The 20,339-nt window shown below is 47.5% G+C and overlaps 1 protein-coding gene across 1 annotated transcript in view; it reads right to left on the bottom strand.

The window, feature by feature from the left end:
• Positions 1-15,135: 15,135 nt before the first annotated feature.
• Positions 15,136-20,339, bottom strand: part of PDPR (pyruvate dehydrogenase phosphatase regulatory subunit) — a 30,528-nt gene continuing 25,324 nt past the window's right edge. Inside the window, exon 17 of the mRNA XM_038753323.1 lies at positions 15,136-17,607. Within this exon, the coding sequence (XP_038609251.1) occupies positions 17,203-17,607 (405 nt within the window). The 3' untranslated portion in view covers positions 15,136-17,202. The remainder of the gene's footprint in view (positions 17,608-20,339) is intronic.

The following is a 20,339-nucleotide window of genomic DNA, read 5'->3' as shown; positions in this document are numbered from 1 at the left end:
AGAGGTTCTGCTCCTCCCCCACAACCAGATGCCCGACGCATGCTGCAACGGTTCCCACGGTGATGGAAATAGCAGCCATTGGTCCCCTGTGAGGGGCTTTGCACTGGGGGCTTCAGGGCTCACAATAGAAGGAATGCCAGGGGCTTGTCCCGGGGCATGGGGAAGAAGGGGGAGGGGACTGCCTGTGTGTGTGAGGAGGAGGAGAAGTTGGGGGCAGGGGAAGAGGCGCTCCTGCTGGGAGGAAGGGGAGGTGGGGGTCAGAGGGGGCCCAGCATCCTACACTGCCTCAGTGAGTTTGGAGTTTCCTCCACAGGTGTTTGTTCTCCCTGGGAGCAAGGGGAACTTTCTGTCAACCTTTAGAAGCTACTGGGACCTGTACCCCTGAAAGGGCCCAAGGGCCCTTAAAAGCCGTGTTTCCTCCTCCCTTCTGCTCCTTCCTCCCATGCCCACCCCACCCGCGGAGACAAGAGAGCACCCGACTGCCACCGGCAGGGCTCGTTGGGGGCAGGTGAACTGCCGCCACTGGGAACAGCTTAATATCGTCTTCAGAATCGATCAATCAATGGTGTGTACTGAGAGCTTACTCTGTGAAGAGCACTGCAGTAAGTGCTTGGGAGGGTCCAACACAACAGCATTAGCAGACAGGTTCCCTGTCCATAATGCACTTACAGTCTAGAAAGACATAAAAGCCCCGAGTGAGGAAGGGAGTGTGTATTCACAGGGTGGGTGACTCCCACTGCTTCTCTGTAACCTGTCAGCATGTGCCTTCCCTTCCTCCAATACCTCAAAGCCTCACTGGATTTTTTTTCTTTTCCTTTTTTTTTTTGACCAACGCTTCACCCTTATTCATCTCAAAATGATGGATGGGGACAGAGTGGTAGGGGCAAACCGGGGTGGGGGTGGGTCTACAACCCAAATCCCACCAGGAAGCGTGGGGCCACCAGGAGCTGTATTTTGGCTCCAAAGAGCTGTAAACAGCTTTGGCTGTGTTCTCTCCTGCTCTGCCCCTTTCTCCCCAACCCCTCGGGCCCAGAGGCTGCCCCTCCCTCAATCTTGCCTGCAGCCTGCTTCTCTTTAGGACTGGCCTGACTTCTCTTTAGTTCCTTGGGAATGTCGATTGAGGGAGGGGCAGTCTCTGGGCCCAAGGAGCTAAAGAGAAGTCAGGCTGGTCCTAAAGAGAGGCAGGCTGAAGGCAAGTTGGCCTGTCCAGACCAAGGAAGCTCACTGCTGTCAGCCATATCCTCAGTGCCACCCAGCCCAGACCATCCCTGAGAGGGGATACAGGCAGGAGGCTCATTTGGCCAACTTGCCGTGCCAGACTGAGGAACTGACTGATGCTAAGATCCAGGCCTTAGTCGGCTCAGTTAAAGGATCCCCTCATGCCCTGGAGACCCAATAGGACCCTGGGCAAAAACCACATGTTTGAAGGTCAGAGCAAAGCCACCCAATGGGATTCCCTCCCTTTTTGCCACTTCTTCCCCCCACCTGACTCAGTGCCCTGAACCGAAAACCTCACTGAGGCAGCCCGAATGCCAGGTGGGAACCCAAGAGGTCAGTTCCTCTCAGCCAGAGGTGCCAGCGTTTCCAAGCTCGCCCGATCCGGGCCAGGGGGCCAGCCTGGATGGCCAGCCCAGATGACCACATTCGGGGAACAGGAAGCAGCTGGGAGATCCAAGACCAGCAAAAGAGAGCCCATCAGGGCCCCAGGGAGCCATCAACAGCTTATACTAACAGGGCCCTTTCAGGGAGGAAGCCCAGCCCAAACACATAACATCATTTCCCTTCTCTCCCCTAACCCCAGTGTTGGGGGAGAGTGTCTGCTCCCTCTGCCTCCAATCCTTCTGTGTTCCCCAAAACTTCCTCTCCTACAGCACTTTAACCCTTGTTCCTGTGTAGAAGAGGAATCCAGTAGGTGAGAGGGGAGGACTGGGAAGGGAGCAGGAGTCAGCACGAGGTTGTGGCGTGAAGGGATTTGGGAGAACACCGTGTCCTAGTGAATGGGCGTAATCAGGAATGAACCAAGAACAAGGCATGCCAGAGCTGAGATGAGCCCAGTTTATCAGATCCAGGCCTGGAGCACTAGACACATTCCCCAGGACAGCGTCACTCCCACACTCCTCCGCTCCTACCAGCATCACTCCCACGCTTCTCCTCTCCTACTGAGACTCCTTGGGGGCCCAACACGTAACTGTTGCCCTGCCACAGCTCCAAGCCCTGTCCCCGACTCCCCATCCCTTCCTCAGGCTTCACAGAGGGTTTCTTTAAGCCCTTAGGTGACTGCTAAGAACAGCATGGGTTGGAGAAGAGAAAATAGAGGGAGAGGGCACAGTAAGGCTTCTTCCTCACTGTCTCCCAGGTCCAATTTTGTCAACCCTGTCTCTTATGTTCGCTCCCTGTGCATCTCCAACCTTGACATAGAGTCAGCCACAGTCCGCTCCAACCGGGGTTTCCTTCAAAGCCACAGGTCTGCCCAGTGGAAGGGAGGCTGGGATCCCAAGTAACAAAGGTCCATTACCTTGTGCAAGCAACTTGGAACTTTTTCGGAGACCTGGTGGATGTCGCAGTACCTACAGTGGGCAACATTATTCACTTTCCTGTCTAAGCTCTCAGGGTCGCCTTCTGGGGCCCCTTGAGTTAGTTTAGGAGAAGGGGTGAGGGGAGGAGAAGGGGCAAGGGGAGGGGAAGAAAGCTTAATTTAAACAGGGTGTTAGATAACAAATCAAAAGACTCACCTGAGTTATCAAACTCAAAGCAGATTTGCCAGGCACAGCACACTTTTCAAGATGAAAGAAGGTGAAGAGATTCATACCTCTGGCCACAGGTGATCCTGACTGCAGAGATCGGGAACCAGCTCGCGAAGTCAGTGCAGGTGGTTGGAACAGGCCCTACTGAGTTGGGGTGGAAGAGTGTATCTCTCGGGATCTCTTCTACTACTTCCCCGGAGCTCAGAGGACCAGAGACTGAGGAGGGCTGAAGCAGTGGGCCTCGTTGGACTCTATTGGACAACAATAAGTAATGGGAAAGGATCTTGGCAGGAGGAGCCCATCATGGGATGCAGAGGGGGCTGGAAATAATCAATCAATCAATGCTTGGGTGCTTACTATGTGCAGAGCACTGTTCGAAGCACTTGGGAGGAGAAGCAGCGTGGCTCAGTGAAAAGAGAAAGGGCTTTATAGTCAGAGGTCATGGGTTCATAGACTGTGAGCCCGCTGTTGGGTAGGGACCGTCTCTATATGTTGCCAACTTGTACTTCCCAAGCGCTTAGTCCAGTGCTCTGCACACAGTAAGCGCTCAATAAATATGACTGACTGAATGAATGAATGCTCCGCCAGTTGGCAGCTGTGTGACTATGGGCACGTCACTTTACTTCTCTGTGCCTCAGTTACCTTAACTGTAAAATGGGGATTAACACAGTGAGCCCCTCGTGGGTCAACCTGATCACCTTGTAACCTCCCCAGTGCTTAGAACAGTGCTTTGCACATAGTAAGCGCTTAATGCTATTATTATTATTACAAGAGAATAAGCAGACTCATTCTCTGCACATAATGAGCTCGGAGGCAGGGTCTGGGGTAAATTACATTGGCAACTGGGCCAGAAGGAACACTTCTCCGGTAGGGTACACTGGAGCAGGTTTCCACGACGGGCTGTGGAGTCTCTTCCCTGATAAGCTTTGAAAAAAAGAACCACCTATCTGTCCCAGAGGCAGGGGGCTGGATCACATGAACTTTCACGGTCCCTTCCACCTCTATGAGCCTGTCCTTGGGGTAAAACTTAATATTTAAAGATGAAGTAATAACTTTTTCATCTGGGTTTGGTGGGCATCCCTCTAGACTATAAGATCAATATGGGCAGGGAATGTGTCTACCAACTCTGTTATATTGCTATACTGTATTCACCTAAATGCTTAGTACAGTGATCTGCACACAGACAGTAAGCACTCAATAAATATGATTGATTGATTGGTTGATGATGCCCTCCATAATAGGGAGTAGGCTTGTGGTTAGAAAAGCAGCATGGCGTAGTGCAGAGCGCATAGGGCTGGGAGTCAGAAGGACCTGGGTTCTAGTCCCAGCTTTGCTACTTGTCTGCTGTGTGAACTTGGGCAAATCACTTCACTTCTCCGGGCCTCAGTTTCCTCATCTGTAAAATGGGGATTGAGACAGTGAGCCCCACATTACACAGAGACTGTGTCCAACCTGATTTACCTGTATCCACCCCAGCGCTTAGTGTAGTGCCTGGTATGTAGTAAGTGCTTAACAAATACCACAATTACTATCAAGTGAGGGGAGATGAACAGTGAGGGAGGGCTTTGAGCACCTTGATAGAGGGGAGAAATGGAGGAGTTCAGCTACCCTGAAGTTTTGGTGGGAGCAAGTGGGGAGGAAGTGTGCTGAAGAGCTCTGAGGCTCCAGTACTGAGTCTTTTTTCTTTTTTACCATTAAAATCCAGACGAATGGGGGTGGCACAGTTCTGCCCCGCTGCAGGCCGGCTCCCCCAGGCCATGGTGAGCTTTCAATGGGATGCCTGTGTCCGGGGCAGGGGTCCGCCTCAGGGCCGGAGTGTGGTCTGGGCACACTGCCCCTCACCCTCACCACTCCCCTGAGTGAGCAGAGAGGCTTCTCTTCCTCTGCAGGTCTGGCTGCTGCTGCTGGCGCCTGCTGGCCCTGGGGCCGGGAGGTGCCTGGAGTAAGAAGAAGCGAGCCCCGGTCACATGCTGGTGGGTCAGAGACAACCCGCTGGAGTCAATGCCAATTCACCCATGTGTAGCTGCTTTATGTCCTCAGCAAATTCCTCCCTAGTGCCAAACCTGCAGGAGGAGGCGAGAACTGGTGTTTATTCAACTTGGCTGGCAGGAACTGTCCGGGGAGCCCAGCGGGCACAGTGGGGGCGTTGCCCGCCTGTGTGGGAAGAAAAAGCAAACACCCTGATATACCCTGCAGGCTCTGGAGAGCCAAAGGGCTTACAGAGAACCAAGTCAACTGCTTAAAATACACCCCCGGCGGCTCGGAAACCAAGGCGCTGCTCCTCTTACGGGCAGGGAGCGTGGAAGAGCTCTCGGGGCTTGGGAGGATTCTAGTGCATTCAGTTAACAACTGTCAATTCAAGTAGACCCCCCTCCCCATCCTCCTAGGCATGTGGAGCTTTCCAATCTACACCCAGTTCAAAGCTCTGATTTCAGAAGCAGTGATCTTTACACAGATGACTACTTGAGCTAAGAGCTGGAAGCTGCAACCTCACTGGGGAATGGAAAGCCCTATCCAATCAATCAATCAATCATATTTACAGAGCATTTACTGTGTGCAGAGCACTGTACTAAGTGCTTGGCAGAATACAACAGAGTTGGTAGACACATTCTCTGCCCACCATGATCCAAGGTAAGAATTTCAGCCAATCACAGCTCCCCAACAGATATTGATGAAGCGGAGTGACACGGGAGGTGGGCTGAGCCCAGAACCCTTCTAAAGCTGTGGACAGGAAGCACTGTGGCCTAATGAAGAGATCACAGGCCTGGCAGTCACAGGACCCGGGTTCAAATCCTGGCTCCACCACTTGTCCGTTGTGTAACCTTGAGCATGTAACAACTTCTCTACGCCTCGGTTACCTCATCCGTAAAATGGGGATTAAGGATTAAGACTGGGAATCCACATGGGACATGGACTGTGTCCAACCTGATCATTTTGTATCTATCCCAGCACTTAGTAAGGGCTGAATAAATACCCTGATTAAAAAACAAAACAAAAACAAACCCCTGCTCTCTGTTGCCTCATTTCCAACCTCTCCCAGGGCCACGGGCATTAATGAACAACCTCGAACAATCCCTGTGAAAAATATCATCATCAATCGTATTTATTGAGCGCTTACTATGTGCAGAGCACTGTGCTAAGCGCTTGGGAAGTACAAATTGGCAACACATAGAGACGGTCCCTACCCAACAGTGGGCTCACAGTCTAAAAGGGGGTCTAAAAGGGGGTCTAAAAGGGGGGGGGATAAAAATATGGGGCCAGTCTAGTAACTAGCCCCTCACTTCTGCAGCAATGTGGACATAAAGAATGTGGACTATATTCTTTCTGCCTCCTGCACTGAGGGATGCCTCAGGGCTGGATATCCAGGTGATTTCTGGGATGTTGGACTCGGGAGGCTCTAGGTTCGGTGGGGTTGTGAGGGTTGGGGGGAAAGGAGAGGAAGAAACATGAACTGAGGGAAATAGCCTCATTCAAGGTGGCAGAGTATATTGTTCTCTTCTGCTCTCCATTTATCCATCCCTGGACGTGACCACTCTTAGCTATGAACCATGCCATCACCACCCCTGGCCATCTTTCCATCTCTACCCAGCAGGGCAGCAGAGATGGAAAAAAAGTACAGGTGTGGAGGTGGGGTTTTTTTTTGTGTGTGTGTGTGTATAAGGTGATCTTTGCCTGGGGGGACAGTGTTTGTGGGGGAGAGAGAAAGAGAGAAAAAAAGTTGTGTGTGTGTAAGTAAGTAAGTAAGGGGTTCTTTGCCTGGGACACTATTCTGTTCCCCTATGGGAAGTAGACTGGCATGGAAGAGATTGGGAGTGAGGTTGTAATAATAATAATAATAATAATAATAATAATAATAATGGTATTTGTTAAATGCTGAACTGTGAGCCCATTGTTGGGTAGGGACTGTCTCTATAAGTTGCCAAATTGCACTTTCCAAGCGTTTAGTACAGTGCTCTGCACACAGTAAGCACTCAATAAATATGATTGAATGAATGAATGAATATGTGCCAAGCACTGTTCTACATGCTGGGGTAGATACAAGGTAAGCAGGTTGTCCCACGTGGGGCTCACAGTCTTAATCCCCATTTTACAGATGAGGTAACTGAAGCCAAGAGAGGTTAAATGGCTTGGCCAAAGTCACAAAGCACTGTTCTAAATGCTGGAGTAGATACACGGTAAGCAGGTTGTCCCACGTGGGGCTCAAAGTCTTAATCCCCATTTTACAGATGAGGAAACTGAGGCCAAGAGAAGTTAAATGGCTTGCCCGAAGTCACACAGCAGCCAAGTGGCAGAACTGGGGTTAGAACCCATGATCTCTGACTCCCGAGCACGGGCTCCTTTCACTATGCCATGCTGCCTCTCTGTACAAACCACTAGCACTATAATCAATTCCTCCGGGCAGGAACTCAGTCCTTGAAGCCTTAGGGCCGAGGCTGGAGAGTCACTCCTGCTAGGAGACCTTTATTTATTATCTATGTTATTTTGCAAGGCCTGCCTGAGATCCTTTGTAGCAGATGTACTCGCCTTTGATGACAAACAATCCGGATGACAGGTCATAACTTTTCCTCAGGGAGGTTAGACTAAGGGGTTGATAGTCTACTTCTGCTTTATTAAATTGACTTTCATCAGAGATGGTAATGAGCTAAGCTGTCTCTTAGAACAGTGCTTGGCACATACTAAGCGCTTAACAAATACCAACATTATTAAAAGCATTCAGATTCGTTTTCATTTTCTCCCCGGACCCATTTCTCCAGCTCCATCTGTTGGCCCTCCCTGAAGTAACAGGGCCTGGCAAGGAATTTCATTCCTGGGCACGGAATTCCCAGGCCCGCGTTCTTTCTCCTAGGCCATGTTGCTTCTCTGTTTTCTATTTTAATTGGAATGATGAAAAAAAAGAGCCCCCGGCCACTGTAATGGTGTTAGTTGCTTCAAATCTGCTAAAAGGCAGCCGAATGTTTTTTTTCCAAAGACTGAAATTGGATCTTGCCTCATCCCACCCTCATTTTGGGAAGTGTTGAAGACCCCAGGTGGAAGACCTCCTTGAGGAGGTTCAGCTGGGGCCTTTGGGGACCCATGGTACCAGGGCCATTCTTGAAACTGGTGAATGGCATGGGGCTCCTGGGGTCTTACGTTCTCCCTCACATCTTGACTCAGGTACATCCTACAGTTTGAAATGTTCAAAATGTTCACCGGTCTGTGGTTCCTGACCTGGGGCTGGGAACCCAGGATTTCCAAGGTCTGAGCTGTGTTCCGGGATGACAGCATGGCAGCTATGAACCTGAAGGCAGGGAAAACTCCAGGCACCCAAGACAAACATCAACCACCAATTTCAAGACCGTCTGTTAAGAGACCTTAGGGCCAATAAAGACGGCTAAGCAACTTATGAGTTATCCTTTTCTAAAAAAAAAAAATATGTTAAGCATTTACCAACGTGCCAGGCAGACACTGATATAAGTGCTGGGATAGATACCAAGTAATTAGGTTGCACACAGTCCATGTCCCACATGAGGCTCCCAGTCTTAATCCCCATTATACAGATGAGATAACTGAGGCCCAGAGAAGTTAAGTGACTTGCCTAAGGTCACAGCATACAAGTGGCAGAGCCAGGTTTAGAACTTGGGTCCTTCTGATTTCTGGGCCTATGCTCTATCCATTAGTTCTGCTGCTTCTCAAGGGTTTAGGTACCTTGGAGAACTGCTGTGCACTCCATCCAGAGACTGCTCTCATCTCTCTTCCCCTTCCATCATTTTGCAAAGGCCACAAATCCTGAAAGTTTAAAATGGAAGTTAGGGATTTTGCTTCCTATTGTGGCCCTCTAGACTGAAGTTCCTTGGGGGCTGGGAACATGTCTACCAACTCTGTTATATTGGCTCTCCCAAAGCATGTAGTATAGTGCTCTGCACACAGCTAGCACTCAGATGCTCTCACTCTGCTGCTAGCACTCTGCTGCTAATCTCCTCACCGTACCTCGTTCTCACCTGTCCCGCCATCGACCCCCAGCCCACGTCATCCCCCGGGCCTGGAATGCCCTCCCTCTGCCCATCCGCCAAGCTAGCTCTCTTCCTCCCTTCAAGGCCCTACAGAAAGCTCACCTCCTCCAGGAGGCCTTCCCAGACTGAGCCCCTTCCTTCCTCTCCCCCTCGTCCCCCCTCCATCCCCCCCATCTTACCTCCTTCCCTTCCCCACAGCACCTGTATATATGTATATATGTTTGTACATATTTATTACTCTATTTATTTTACTTGTACATATCTATTCTATTTATTTTATTTTGTTAGTATGTTTGGTTTTGTTCTCTGTCTCCCCCTTTTAGACTGTGAGCCCACTGCTGGGTAGGGACTGTCTCTATATGTTACCAACTTGTACATCCCAAGCGCTTAGTACAGTGCTCTGCACACAGTAAGTGCTCAATAAATATGATGATGATGATGATGATGATGATTGACTGATTGGCTGGGAGCACATAGAAAGAAACATAGAACTTTCTCACTTATGGATGAAAAAACACACACATTATCCTCATCTTTAGCTTGGCCTCAGACACTAACTGCAAGCTCTGAGTTCGTTTTGGGAGGGAATGTGTCTGTGATACTGTGGTAGTGTACTCTCCCAAGAGCTTAGTACAGTACTCTGTGCATAGTAAGTGCTCAACAGATACAATTATTGGTAAGGGAGGAGCATCTAGGAGGGGCTAAGTTAGAGGACCAGCACTAAGGAGAGGAAAACCCCAGTTTCCTCCCCTTCTTCCCCTCCAGCCCCACTCTATCTTCTGCTCCTTCCTGCCTCCACATCTGGGAAATAAAACTTGGGTTTGGGGAGCTCAAATACCAAATTCTGGATAGTGCTAGATACCATCACAGACAAAGTGAACTCCACAAGTTTTCCTGGCAAGAATAATTAAAATGCCTGTTTATTCATACAAACCTAGTACCACATAAATTGACCAGGGGAAGAAAATTTCAATTGAAATCCAGCTTGATATAAACCCAGCGTACAATGTTAAGATAATTCAGCATCCACGGAGGGCAGGGACCCCAATACCCTGTGTGCCTGACAATATCTTATTTGCGGCCCATGAAATGATTGCAAAGACAAAAGTGCCTTGTGTGTTTTCAGGACCACATTCTAACCGAGTTCGATCAGACGAGGACAGTGCCACCACCCTTCACAAACGCAATCAAAACTTTACAATAATTACAATGGCTTTTTTTTTTATAGCTCCAGGGTTGACAGGAGAGGGGTGATGGCATGACTTGTGCTCCTAGAAAATCCTTCATGTAAGTATATTTACAGTCTTTTTCCTTCCTTTGTGGGGAAAAGGTGTGGCTAAGAGAAGGTGAGGTGGATGAAGTACCACAGATGGAAATCAAGTTATTCTGCTTTTGTTCCATGGTGGCTGCATCCGCTACACGACATTCCAGAGTGTAAGGCACTAGAAACTGGTTTAGAAAACTGAGGTTTCCCCAGCTCCAGTTCTTGGTTTGCAGAGGAAATGCTGGTATGAGTCTTTGAAAAAGATGTTAAAAATGGCCTTTCCACCTCTTAGGAGCTCTGCTCTTGGCAGGCAGGGAAACGGAAAAGGTGAAGAAGGTTCTTGAGGGATAAAATAAAGGTGCATCCAAAAGTCATAAGAAAAGCTACCTCAAAAGAGATCTTAATTCTGCCAGGAAATGGCAGACATTCTCCTCAGAAGGAGCTGTCAAGTATCACAGTGCACAGGGTGCAGGTTCTGGAGTTTGGTGGCAAAAAGGAGGACACAGGCAAACTGAAATGATCAACCCCCCTGAAATAAAGTGCACCAGTAACTTTGGGGAACCGAAACCGTGAAAACAGCCCTGCAACCCAGCATCTTAAAGCAGAGTCCAAAAGGAAGAAGGGAGAGAAAAAGCAGCTTTAAAAGACAGACGGCTGGTGTACTGAGCTAAACCGGACTCTGAACGTATTTTAACAATCATCATACTCTAGCCGTTACCTACTGGACTTAACTTCATTGTCCCAAATGTTTCAACAGCCCATTTTCCTCCTCGTCATGTGCGACAATATTGTTTTGGAAGACTGGGGGTTAAGCAGCAGAAATGCAATTACAGCTAAGAACGTATCTGCCGTTCTCACACAACTTAAATAAATCTTGGGCCTTTCTGATGACCATTATTGGTGGCCAAGTGCTCAGCCCACAGCTGATGGAAGTCACGGGAAAAATGGAAGTCAAATTTGCAACATACGAGGAAGAAAATGACTTGATACTGCCAAGTGATTGTGTATTAAAACGTTACCGTCATCTCACGTCAACTGGAGAGGTTTTCCCATTTGACAGTTGGGCATTCGAAAAGAGTTGGCAATCAAGGCCACTCACTGAAGTAGGTCACTTTTGAAAACCATCGTAGGGCCCCGCTCCCCACCACCACAGTACCTGCTATCAGACGTCTTGCCTTGGCAAACAGTTTTACTTTTCAAACGTGGGTGTCAGTTAATGCAACATTACGACAAGGTGGACTTCCCTTCACTTTTTAATGTTAGTTGTCTTTTAGAAAATACAAAATGGAAGAGAAGAAAGCTCTAGAAAAGTCCTGTTCGAAACCCACCACAGAATTTGAGTGACATCTCGTTGGCAAGCTACCGCTGCATTAAATGTAGCTGCTCAGTTCCACTCTTGTGAAAAATTGAGTCGGTTGTGCAAATGTTGAAAATGTAATCAAACCAGTAAATGAAATGGCATTTGCCTTTTCCGATTTAGTTCGATATGGCTTGTGCACTAAGGCCTATTTTCCAGCACAGGGAAGCACGGGACGGTCGTGATTCTTGAGCAGTTGTCTATGCTGGAAGAGGTCCTGTTTCTCAACAAAGTAATCTCAAAAGTTACGCATGAGCACAAATACAGTTTTAAAAGCATCACAACTTACTCTACACCGGTCTCACCTTGAAATGGCAGGACATGAACATTCCTCAATTGGGGAAGGCTAAATTTCATGAAATTTACATTCAGTGAAACAAGAGGAAGGTCAAAAAGTCCCAAGACGCTGTTTACGAAACGAGGAAAAAAAGTGTTCATTTAAAGGGGCAGCTAGAATGAAAATATTTTCTTGACTAAGCACTTAGAGAACTCGGCACCTAGTAAGGGCTCAATAAATACCACTGATTGATTGATTCTGACTACCTGTTGAAGGTATTTGGGAGGCCAAAAACCATACATGAATAGAATCTAGCTCCTTGGCCAACACCTTCAGAAACAGTATTTCTAATTCTGATTACTTTTGAAATCTATCGCATCTGAGCAGGACTGCAAAAGTGTACTGTACTTCATTATCTTGATCTGGCATTTTTATTCAGCAAAGATTGTTTACAATCTTTGAATGACAGGAGTCTGTAGTGGTATTTGTTAAGCACTTACTACATGTCAAGAACTGTTCTAAACCCTGGGGTGGATACAAGTTAATCAGGTCAGAAACAGTTGTTGGTCCACAGTGGGCTCACAGTGTTTTCTTGAGATTAGAAGTACTGGTTCAACCTAGAAGAAAAAAGTAATTCAGTGAAACACAGAGTGTGAAGGCAGGAAGGATTTAGGGGAAAGAAAAAAAGACCTCATTATTACATGGGCCATGATTATCGGACTGACTTGATACCAAAATGGCTTCCTCCTTTGCAGTACATTATAAGTCAAGTGAGAGCTCTCAAATCATCTGGGAGACAGCCTCTCTCCTCCCCAATAACAAGCATACTATCCTGAATAAACTGGGTGTGGAGGAGGAGAGGCAGGGTAAGGATTTGCCACTTTTCTCCATTTAATCATCTTTTCTCCCAGAAATTTAACACAAGTATGACATAGGCCAATTACCAATAGCATCAGTGTGTCTAGATGAGAATGCGATGATCCAGATACATATCTCTTTTGTTTTCTCCACAGGGGTTGAAAGAAATAGCAGCTTGTAAAAAATAAAAATAATTATTAAAAGAAATACTCAAGGTTTACACCCTTCTGGGAACAGTGAGGATGAAAGGAATGGTTGAGGCTAGAAGGCGGCATAAGTTCAAAAAGGGTGAGTTTCCTCTGCATGTACTCAGTTCTTAGTATTGTACTCTCCTAAGCACCTAGTACAGTGCCCTGCACACAGTAAGGATTCAAACATTGATGTTTCTATAATTTCCTGTTGGTTCTGATGTAAACTGGACTACCCAAAAAGCATTAGCCACTTGTTGACTTGAAATAATTCTTTTCTCCCACTTAAGCATTCAATCCACTTAGGCAATTAGCATCAAACCTGTGATATGTAGGTGATTAGTAATTTAAATAATGAATATCCTAGTCACTTTAAATGAACTTCTCTCCCTCTTTAGGCTATTACACTTTTCATGAACAAGAGCACAAAACCCTTCCCTGATCTTAGTATCTAGCACTATGTGAGGGAATCTGTCATCTCCGGCTATAACTCCAAATGACAAAGCCAAATGACTCTGGCTACACAGATCTGAATGTGTTCACAGGGGACCTAAAGGCAAATGCTCAGCGGATACTTCATTGGAGGACGAGACCCTGAAAGACCCCAAGAGATCATCTGCGTGTGGGGCTAAAGTACAGCCTATTTTCAAGATCAAAAGAAAAGGAGGCTGACACAGGGACTGTCCTACAAAGACGGAAGGCAGAAAAGGATGGAATTACTCTTCATCCTAGAAAGCCCCAGCTCAGGGGATTCAAAAGGAAGAAGTCAGGGGTCACTGAGCAGCTTCACTGAAACCACCTCCCTTGAAGGTGGGGTCAGAGATTCTCAATTCTCTGAGTCTCACATAAATCACCCAGGGTGATTTGGGTTCCCTACAGCACAGATGGAGTCAACATTGATGACAGGTGACCCTCACCTGGCTCTTCTACACTAGGCACTTGGAGAGGGAGAGCCTCAATGGAAACATCTCAAAATATTCCCCGCTACTCCCACCTTTACAGTGGAGAGTCTTTACGATTTGGCTTCACCAGGAGTAGCAGCAGCACTAGGCTTGCTCCTCCAGAGGAGCCCAGCAAGTTTTACAATATTCAACAAATATAGCGGGCAGTCATTTGGCCCTCCATGCAGGAAGGCAAGGACCACTGTCGGGGGGAAAACCCTGGGGTCACTTTAATGACTCCACTGTTGAAGCACACAACCACTTAGGTCTGAAGGAGGAATTTGCCCGATTAGTAGGAATCTGGACAAGGACTGTACCTAATATCAGATGCAATCCCTAGGCAGCCCTTTCAGTGACTGGATGAAACACAAAGGAGAGCTGTGGATGGGCTGTGGAGTGCAAATAATTCTTAGTACCACGCAAGAAGAATCAGTCAGTAAGTGACACTATTTTGAGGGGACAGAAAACTAGCTCATCCTGCCACCATTCTTGAGAATGCTCTGCTGCACGAGGCCGCTTGTTTCAGGCCTGGCCTTCCCTTGCCTGATGCCTTCATGGCCCAACCATTAAACCGGGTTCACAATTCCTGGTCCTAGTTAGCCAGATGATTTGTGTACGACTGGCTGATCCTAAATAGCTACACTACTTGGGTGTGACTCAGGAAAGTCATATAGGCTCTCTGTGTGCCTCGGTTTCCTCATCTGGGGGCACCTTCTCTCCCGGGGTCCTGGTGAAGAACAATAATGAATAAAAAAAATTAAATAAACAGTGCCCATGGGTTACAGATAACAGAAACACAGACCAGCACATCTTAAAACCTATTAGACAAACAGAAGTACCAATAGGTACGAAGACAAATTTACCTGGAGGCCTTGTTTCTCTATTTCTTATCCAAATGTCTGTGCAGAATTAACAGTTATACTAACTGCAAATACACATAAAGCTGCTGCTAGTACTCAGAAAGTTGCATTGCAATGGTGGGATATAATTCATTGTGAACAATCTATATGTAGTTTTAGGGTCCTTCAGGAGTCAGTTCAAGACAATGAAATAAGTCTACACATATTTACAAAAAGGAAGAACTTTGAATTAGTGCATGTGTCACAATGCAAGAAGAAAACAAAACTTCAGCTTTGAGTTGTTCATCTGTCCTTAGAAGCTCAGGCTGTGCTGGACTTTACATGGGATACCCTTCATAAAAGGATTTTGGTCTTTTGGGGTGGGCTTCGAAGAGTCAAAACACCTTCACAAGTTTTTCCCATCAATTTCTCTGTTCCTAGCTGGGAAACTGGAAGGTCCTCCCCTCTAAACTGTAAGCTCCTTGTAGACAGAGACCGTGTCTATTAACTCTATTGTCCTGTACTCCCAAGTACAGTGCTCTGCACGTGGTAAGTGCTCAATAAATATCACTGATTGATTCTGGTGAATATGGCACAATAAAAGCTCTGTGTTTTGTTTCATCTCAAAGAAACGAGAGTTAGAAATCGCTCCTGAAAATTCAGCCAATCTGGTCAGAAGGCACGACCCAGAGCAGAGGAAAAATACCCACAAAAGTCTGCTATGGTAAAATTCTGCTTTCCAATTCAGTACGATTTTTCATCTTCCTTATAAACTGACAGGAAGGCCAAGGAAGATGAGGGACAAGCCCAAAGCGGCGGCCCACACTGGAGGGCAGGTGCCATTCCAAATGACAGAAAGATGCTAGCTGGGAAAAGAAGAAGGAAAGGTAACCCTGAGGCAGAGAACGGAGGATGTTCTGAGATGGGCTGATGGAATTCAGATTTCTTTAAACGTGCTTACCAAGACACCTTCTGGATCTACTGCTTAAAGGAAAACAAAACAGCGAACCTAGACCAAATTTGTCAGTCATTTGATCTGGCTCCTTAATCCCTGGATTTGACTAACTGGCTCTCATTTGACCAGGGCTGTTTAAACCAAATTGTTCAGAAAAATCTAATTTTGGGGCCTGCACTTTCACCAGTAGGTCATACACAAATGATCTGCTGAGGAGATTGTTCTGTCACACCCTCAACTACTGTACTCTCCCAAGCACTTAGTACAGTGCTCTGCACACGCTAAGTGCTCAGCAAATACCACTGATAAATTCACTTTCCAATAGAGAGACTGCAGGGGGGAATGGAAGGGGAGAAGATGGAAGATGAAGGGGCAACAGAGGATGGGGAAAGGATGATCTAAAGGAAGAGAGGGGGGAATCACACCATTTACCAACTCTGTCTGCAACAAAAAAAGCCATCCTTTGAACCAGAGCATTCTACGAGGGCTCCACCCTCCCTACTGGATTTACTCCGGGTTTGAGGACCACAAACAGCCATCCCTCCTTCAACCCGATGGCCTGCAAGGTGAAGCTTCTGGGTGGCTAAGCCACCCCTGAAAAAGGTAATGCCCCCAAAGCCTCACTTTTTCCACAGCATTGAAAACTTGCATCGGGCTCTCAGCTGCTGCAGAGAGCTAAACTAGAGAACAGAATGGAAAGCCTACTGGGGAAAGGATGGAGGGAAGAGGAGGAAATGAGGAAGGCATTTCAGCTTTCAGCAACGTAGATCTAGTGTAATAATGATATTTACTGAGCACCCATTAAAAGCAATGCACTATACTAAGTGTACAGGAGACAAAACCCAACAACTGTAGTGCTACTGTTCTCTTGGGATCAGACCATTTCAATTTGAAGAAGCATAAGAAGAGAAGTTGAATTTTCCTTTTGGGCAGCGTGGCACTCTCTGATCTTGGCTTACTGAAAGCAAACCATGCATTTTCTCTGATCTACCCTGGAAGTGGAAGGTTCCCAGCAGAGTATTTTGTGTTCGCTGATGTCAGGCTCTTTACCGGGGACCCAGTGATACTAGGATGGAATCTGCCGGCCTCCCTCACGCTCTTTCGGCAGTGTCCTTGCCCCCTTCACGTGCCAGTGAGGTAGCAAATCATTCTATTGCTGGGTGGGTCAGTGCTCCAGATCCTCGGTAAAAGAGACGAGTGTGAATTAGACTATCTGCTTCTGAACTGCCTGTTAAAGGTGCCCCCTACCCAGCTGTCTTCGCTGGGGGCATCTGAGGTTTGACTACTCCCCCGAAAAGAACAGGTGGGCTGTTCAAGGGTGGGGGGAGGGAGAGTAGCCAGAGGAAAACAACATCTGAACTAGAGGCTGTGCAGCAGGGATGGAGAGAAGTCCTACAGACCAGCCATCACCCCTCCAAGAGCAGCTATGGATGTACAATCGACTTTCTACTACTAAAGCTTGCTTTCGATCAGCCCACAGAATGTACAATCAGCTAGAGGGATCAGGAGGGGCAAAGACTGGGGAGAAAGAGAGAGACAGAGAGAGGGGGAGAGAGAGAGAGAGAACACACAGGAAAGTTTCAAAAGCAAGAGTTTTAAAACACATAGAGCTTAAAACATCCTCAAGTCCTGAAACGAAAATCCCCTCAGAGAAAGAAGAAACGAGGAGAGGAGAGCCGAATAGGGCAAGAAAGGAGAGAATAAAGCAAGAGAAGGAGAGGGGGGCTGTCGAGGTGACCCGATGCAAAATTCCAGTCTGGGAAGAGGGAAACCAGGTTCTCCAGGGGCATCACTTCCCCTGGAAGCCACTCAGTTCCATTTCATCCTTCCGGCGCCTGAGGGTGAAGAGGGAGCTGAAGGGATAGAGCTTGGCTTTGGCCTGGAAGCGCTGTCCAGCGATGTCAATCTCATACTCGCCGCGGTTGATGAAGTCAGGGGTCACCACCAGCTCCTCCCCGGTTTCCTCGTCGTAGTTCTGCACGAAGCCTAAACAGACGTGGCGCTCCAGGGAGTAACTGTAGGCACTGCTGGTGGTCTTGCCGACGTACTGGCCGTTACGATAGATAGGCTCGCCCCACCAGGGCCAGAGGTCCAGGTCCGTATCGTGGTCCTCCAGGATGAACATAGTAAAGCGCTTGAACACGCCACTCTGCTTCTGCTGCAGCAGCGCCTCTCGACCGATAAAATCAGTTCCCTGGGAAGCAAGGCAAAACACTGAACCAGAGGAAAGAGGCTCCATGAAAACCATCCCTATCGTCGGGTCGGGACGAAGGCTGTACTTGGATCTACAGTGCAATCCTCCTACTATCTTGACTGTCGTGACTCTCTTTCCCACAAGATAGTTCTTCTAATAATAATAATGATGATGGTATCTGTTAAGCGCTTACTATGTGCAAAGCACTGTTCTAAGCGCTGAGGGGGCTACAAGGTGATCAGGTTGTCCCATGGGGGGCTCACAGTCTTAATCCCCATTTTACAGATGAGGGAACTGAGGCTCAGAGAAGTTAAGAGACTTGCCCAAGGTCACACAGCAGACATGTGGTGGAGCTGGGATTCGAACCCAAGACCTCTGACTCCAAAGCCCATGCTCTTTCCACTAAGCCATGCTGCTTCTCTATAATGATGGTATTTGTTAAGCGCTTACTATGTGCAAAGCACTGTTCTAAGCGCTGGGGGGGAATACAAGGTGATCAGGTTGTCCCACGTGGGGCTCACAGTCTTAATCCCCGTTTTACAGGTGAAGTAACTGAGGCACAGAGAAGTTAAGTGGCTTGCCCAAGATCACACAGCTGACAAGTGGCGGAGCCGGGATTCAAACCCATGACCTCTCACTCCCAAGCCCGCACTCTTTCCACTGAGCCACGCTGCTTCTCTGTGAGCCCGTTGTTGGGAAGGGACCGTTTCTGTATGTTGCCAACTTGTACTTCCCAAGCACTTAGTACAGTGCTCTTGTACACAGTAAACGCTCAATAAATACGATCGAATGAATGAAGATAGTTACTAGCTATACAAAGGGCACAGTACACTAAGATAATAGCGTTTTCTCAGAACACTTTTCCGGACTAAAGACCTTCAGGACACTAGCACTTACTGCCTGTAGTATAGACTGTGAGTGCCTATGGGTTTTGGACAACCTACAGAACCCCAAAATGAAGGAAGAAGTTGCGTGAACACGCCACTTAATCAATGTGACTGCTAGTGCTCAATACAGGGTGAAGCAGGGCAAGGGAGAGTACCCAGACTGACCTCTGGAAAAACTAGAACTAATTCAACAGAGCAAAATGAGACACTTACATGTCTGATCACTCAGATCCCATATCCTCTCAACTGACAATTAGAGGAATCCAATTTATAAACATGCATTCTTGCCCCAGACAGTGATCCCATGGGATGCTGATCATTATTCCTATTTGCGTGGCTCAGTGGAAAGAGCCTGGGCTTTGGAGTCAGACGCCATGGGTTCAAATCCCGGCTCTGCCAAGTGTCAGCTGTGTGACTTTGGGGAAGTCACTTCACTTCTCTGTGCCTCAGTTCCCTCATCTGTAAAATGGGGATTAAGACTGTGAGCCCCCCATGGGACAACCTGATCGCCTCATAACTTCCCCAGCGCTTAGAACAGTGCTTTGCACATTGCAAGTGCTTAATAAATGCCATCATTATTATTATTTTGTGACCCTTAGTGTCCCACTTGGTCTAAAAGTCCCAGCTCTTGACAGCCACAGGAGCATTTGGAAGTAAGCTCATTGCGGGGGAGAAGTATCTACCAATTCTGTTGGATTGTACTCACCCAAGCACTTATTACAGTGCTCTGCATCCACTGATGGATGGACATGAGACCAAACAAGGAAAAAAAAATCAGTTACTACCTGAGTTCGATTAGCTCCTCAGAACCAAGGTGAGAAAAAGTCAACTTGTCTAACTGGAACAGGGATCAAACAACTTAAATAAGAGTAACCTACAAAGGAGATCACTTAAATATGAGAGAAACAAAGGCACAAAAAGGTAGACTTTTGCTCCTAGGAGAGCAGAGAACTAAAAGTTTTACAGAAGACGACTGCAATTGAAAGCATCTGCTGGATCCTGGGTGGTTAAGTGTGGAACAAAGGGCACCAGACAAAATCATCATCCTAGGGACAGAGTGTCTAGACGAGCAGCCAACCAGAAGATGTCAAAGCATCAGAGATGGAGTGTTTTTCAAATCTCGGCATTTTCACATTGCACTTTTACAGAATGGAGAAGATTTTTCACCCCAAGGACACAGTTTTCTAAATTATTCTCACCTCACTACGACTGAGGCTTCATCTCTCAAGGCTCTCACTGGCGGGTCATTAGAATACTAACCTAAAGCTGAAACATCTACTGAGCGAATTCATCCTCATCTTGATGACCCTGGTTACGGGTAACCCTTTGGCCAACTAACAAGAAGGGGTTTTGTCAGTAACTTTTTTTTAAAGCGATTTGGCACTGAAAGGGAGGAAAGCATTAGGTTGGATGTCTACGGGAAAGGTTTTTTCTAAAGGATCGCTACCTCAGGCAAAGCCCCTAATTGTCCCAAGAGCCAACCCAAATGAGTTGCTGCCTGGGGATGCTCATGGTGAAGGACCCATCCCTGGTTGCCCCTCCTTTTATCTACTCGCCAGCTGCCAGACTCCCTGGATATTAGGAACTTCCCTGAGGCCCAGAGGAGCAGCAACAGGGAACAGGGTTGGGGAGCAGAAAACCCTGACATACTCAACAACCCTCGGCTCTCCCTGGGCCAATTCGGTGCAAACAAGCGACGGCTTTTCACCGGAAAGCTCTTTTCCAGAAAAAACAACACTGCAAAAACCTGTGGCCCAGGCAGGCTTGGTCCCCGTCTGTTCCCCTTTTCTGTTCTTCTTTACTGTCACCACTGAGGAATCAGACGGGTTTTGAGATGACCGCAGA

Source organism: Tachyglossus aculeatus, chromosome 11, assembly GCF_015852505.1.
Source record: "Tachyglossus aculeatus isolate mTacAcu1 chromosome 11, mTacAcu1.pri, whole genome shotgun sequence".
NCBI lineage: Eukaryota > Metazoa > Chordata > Mammalia > Monotremata > Tachyglossidae > Tachyglossus > Tachyglossus aculeatus.
The sequence above is the reverse complement of the archived record's forward strand: the minus strand, read 5'-3'. Positions and strand labels throughout refer to the sequence as shown.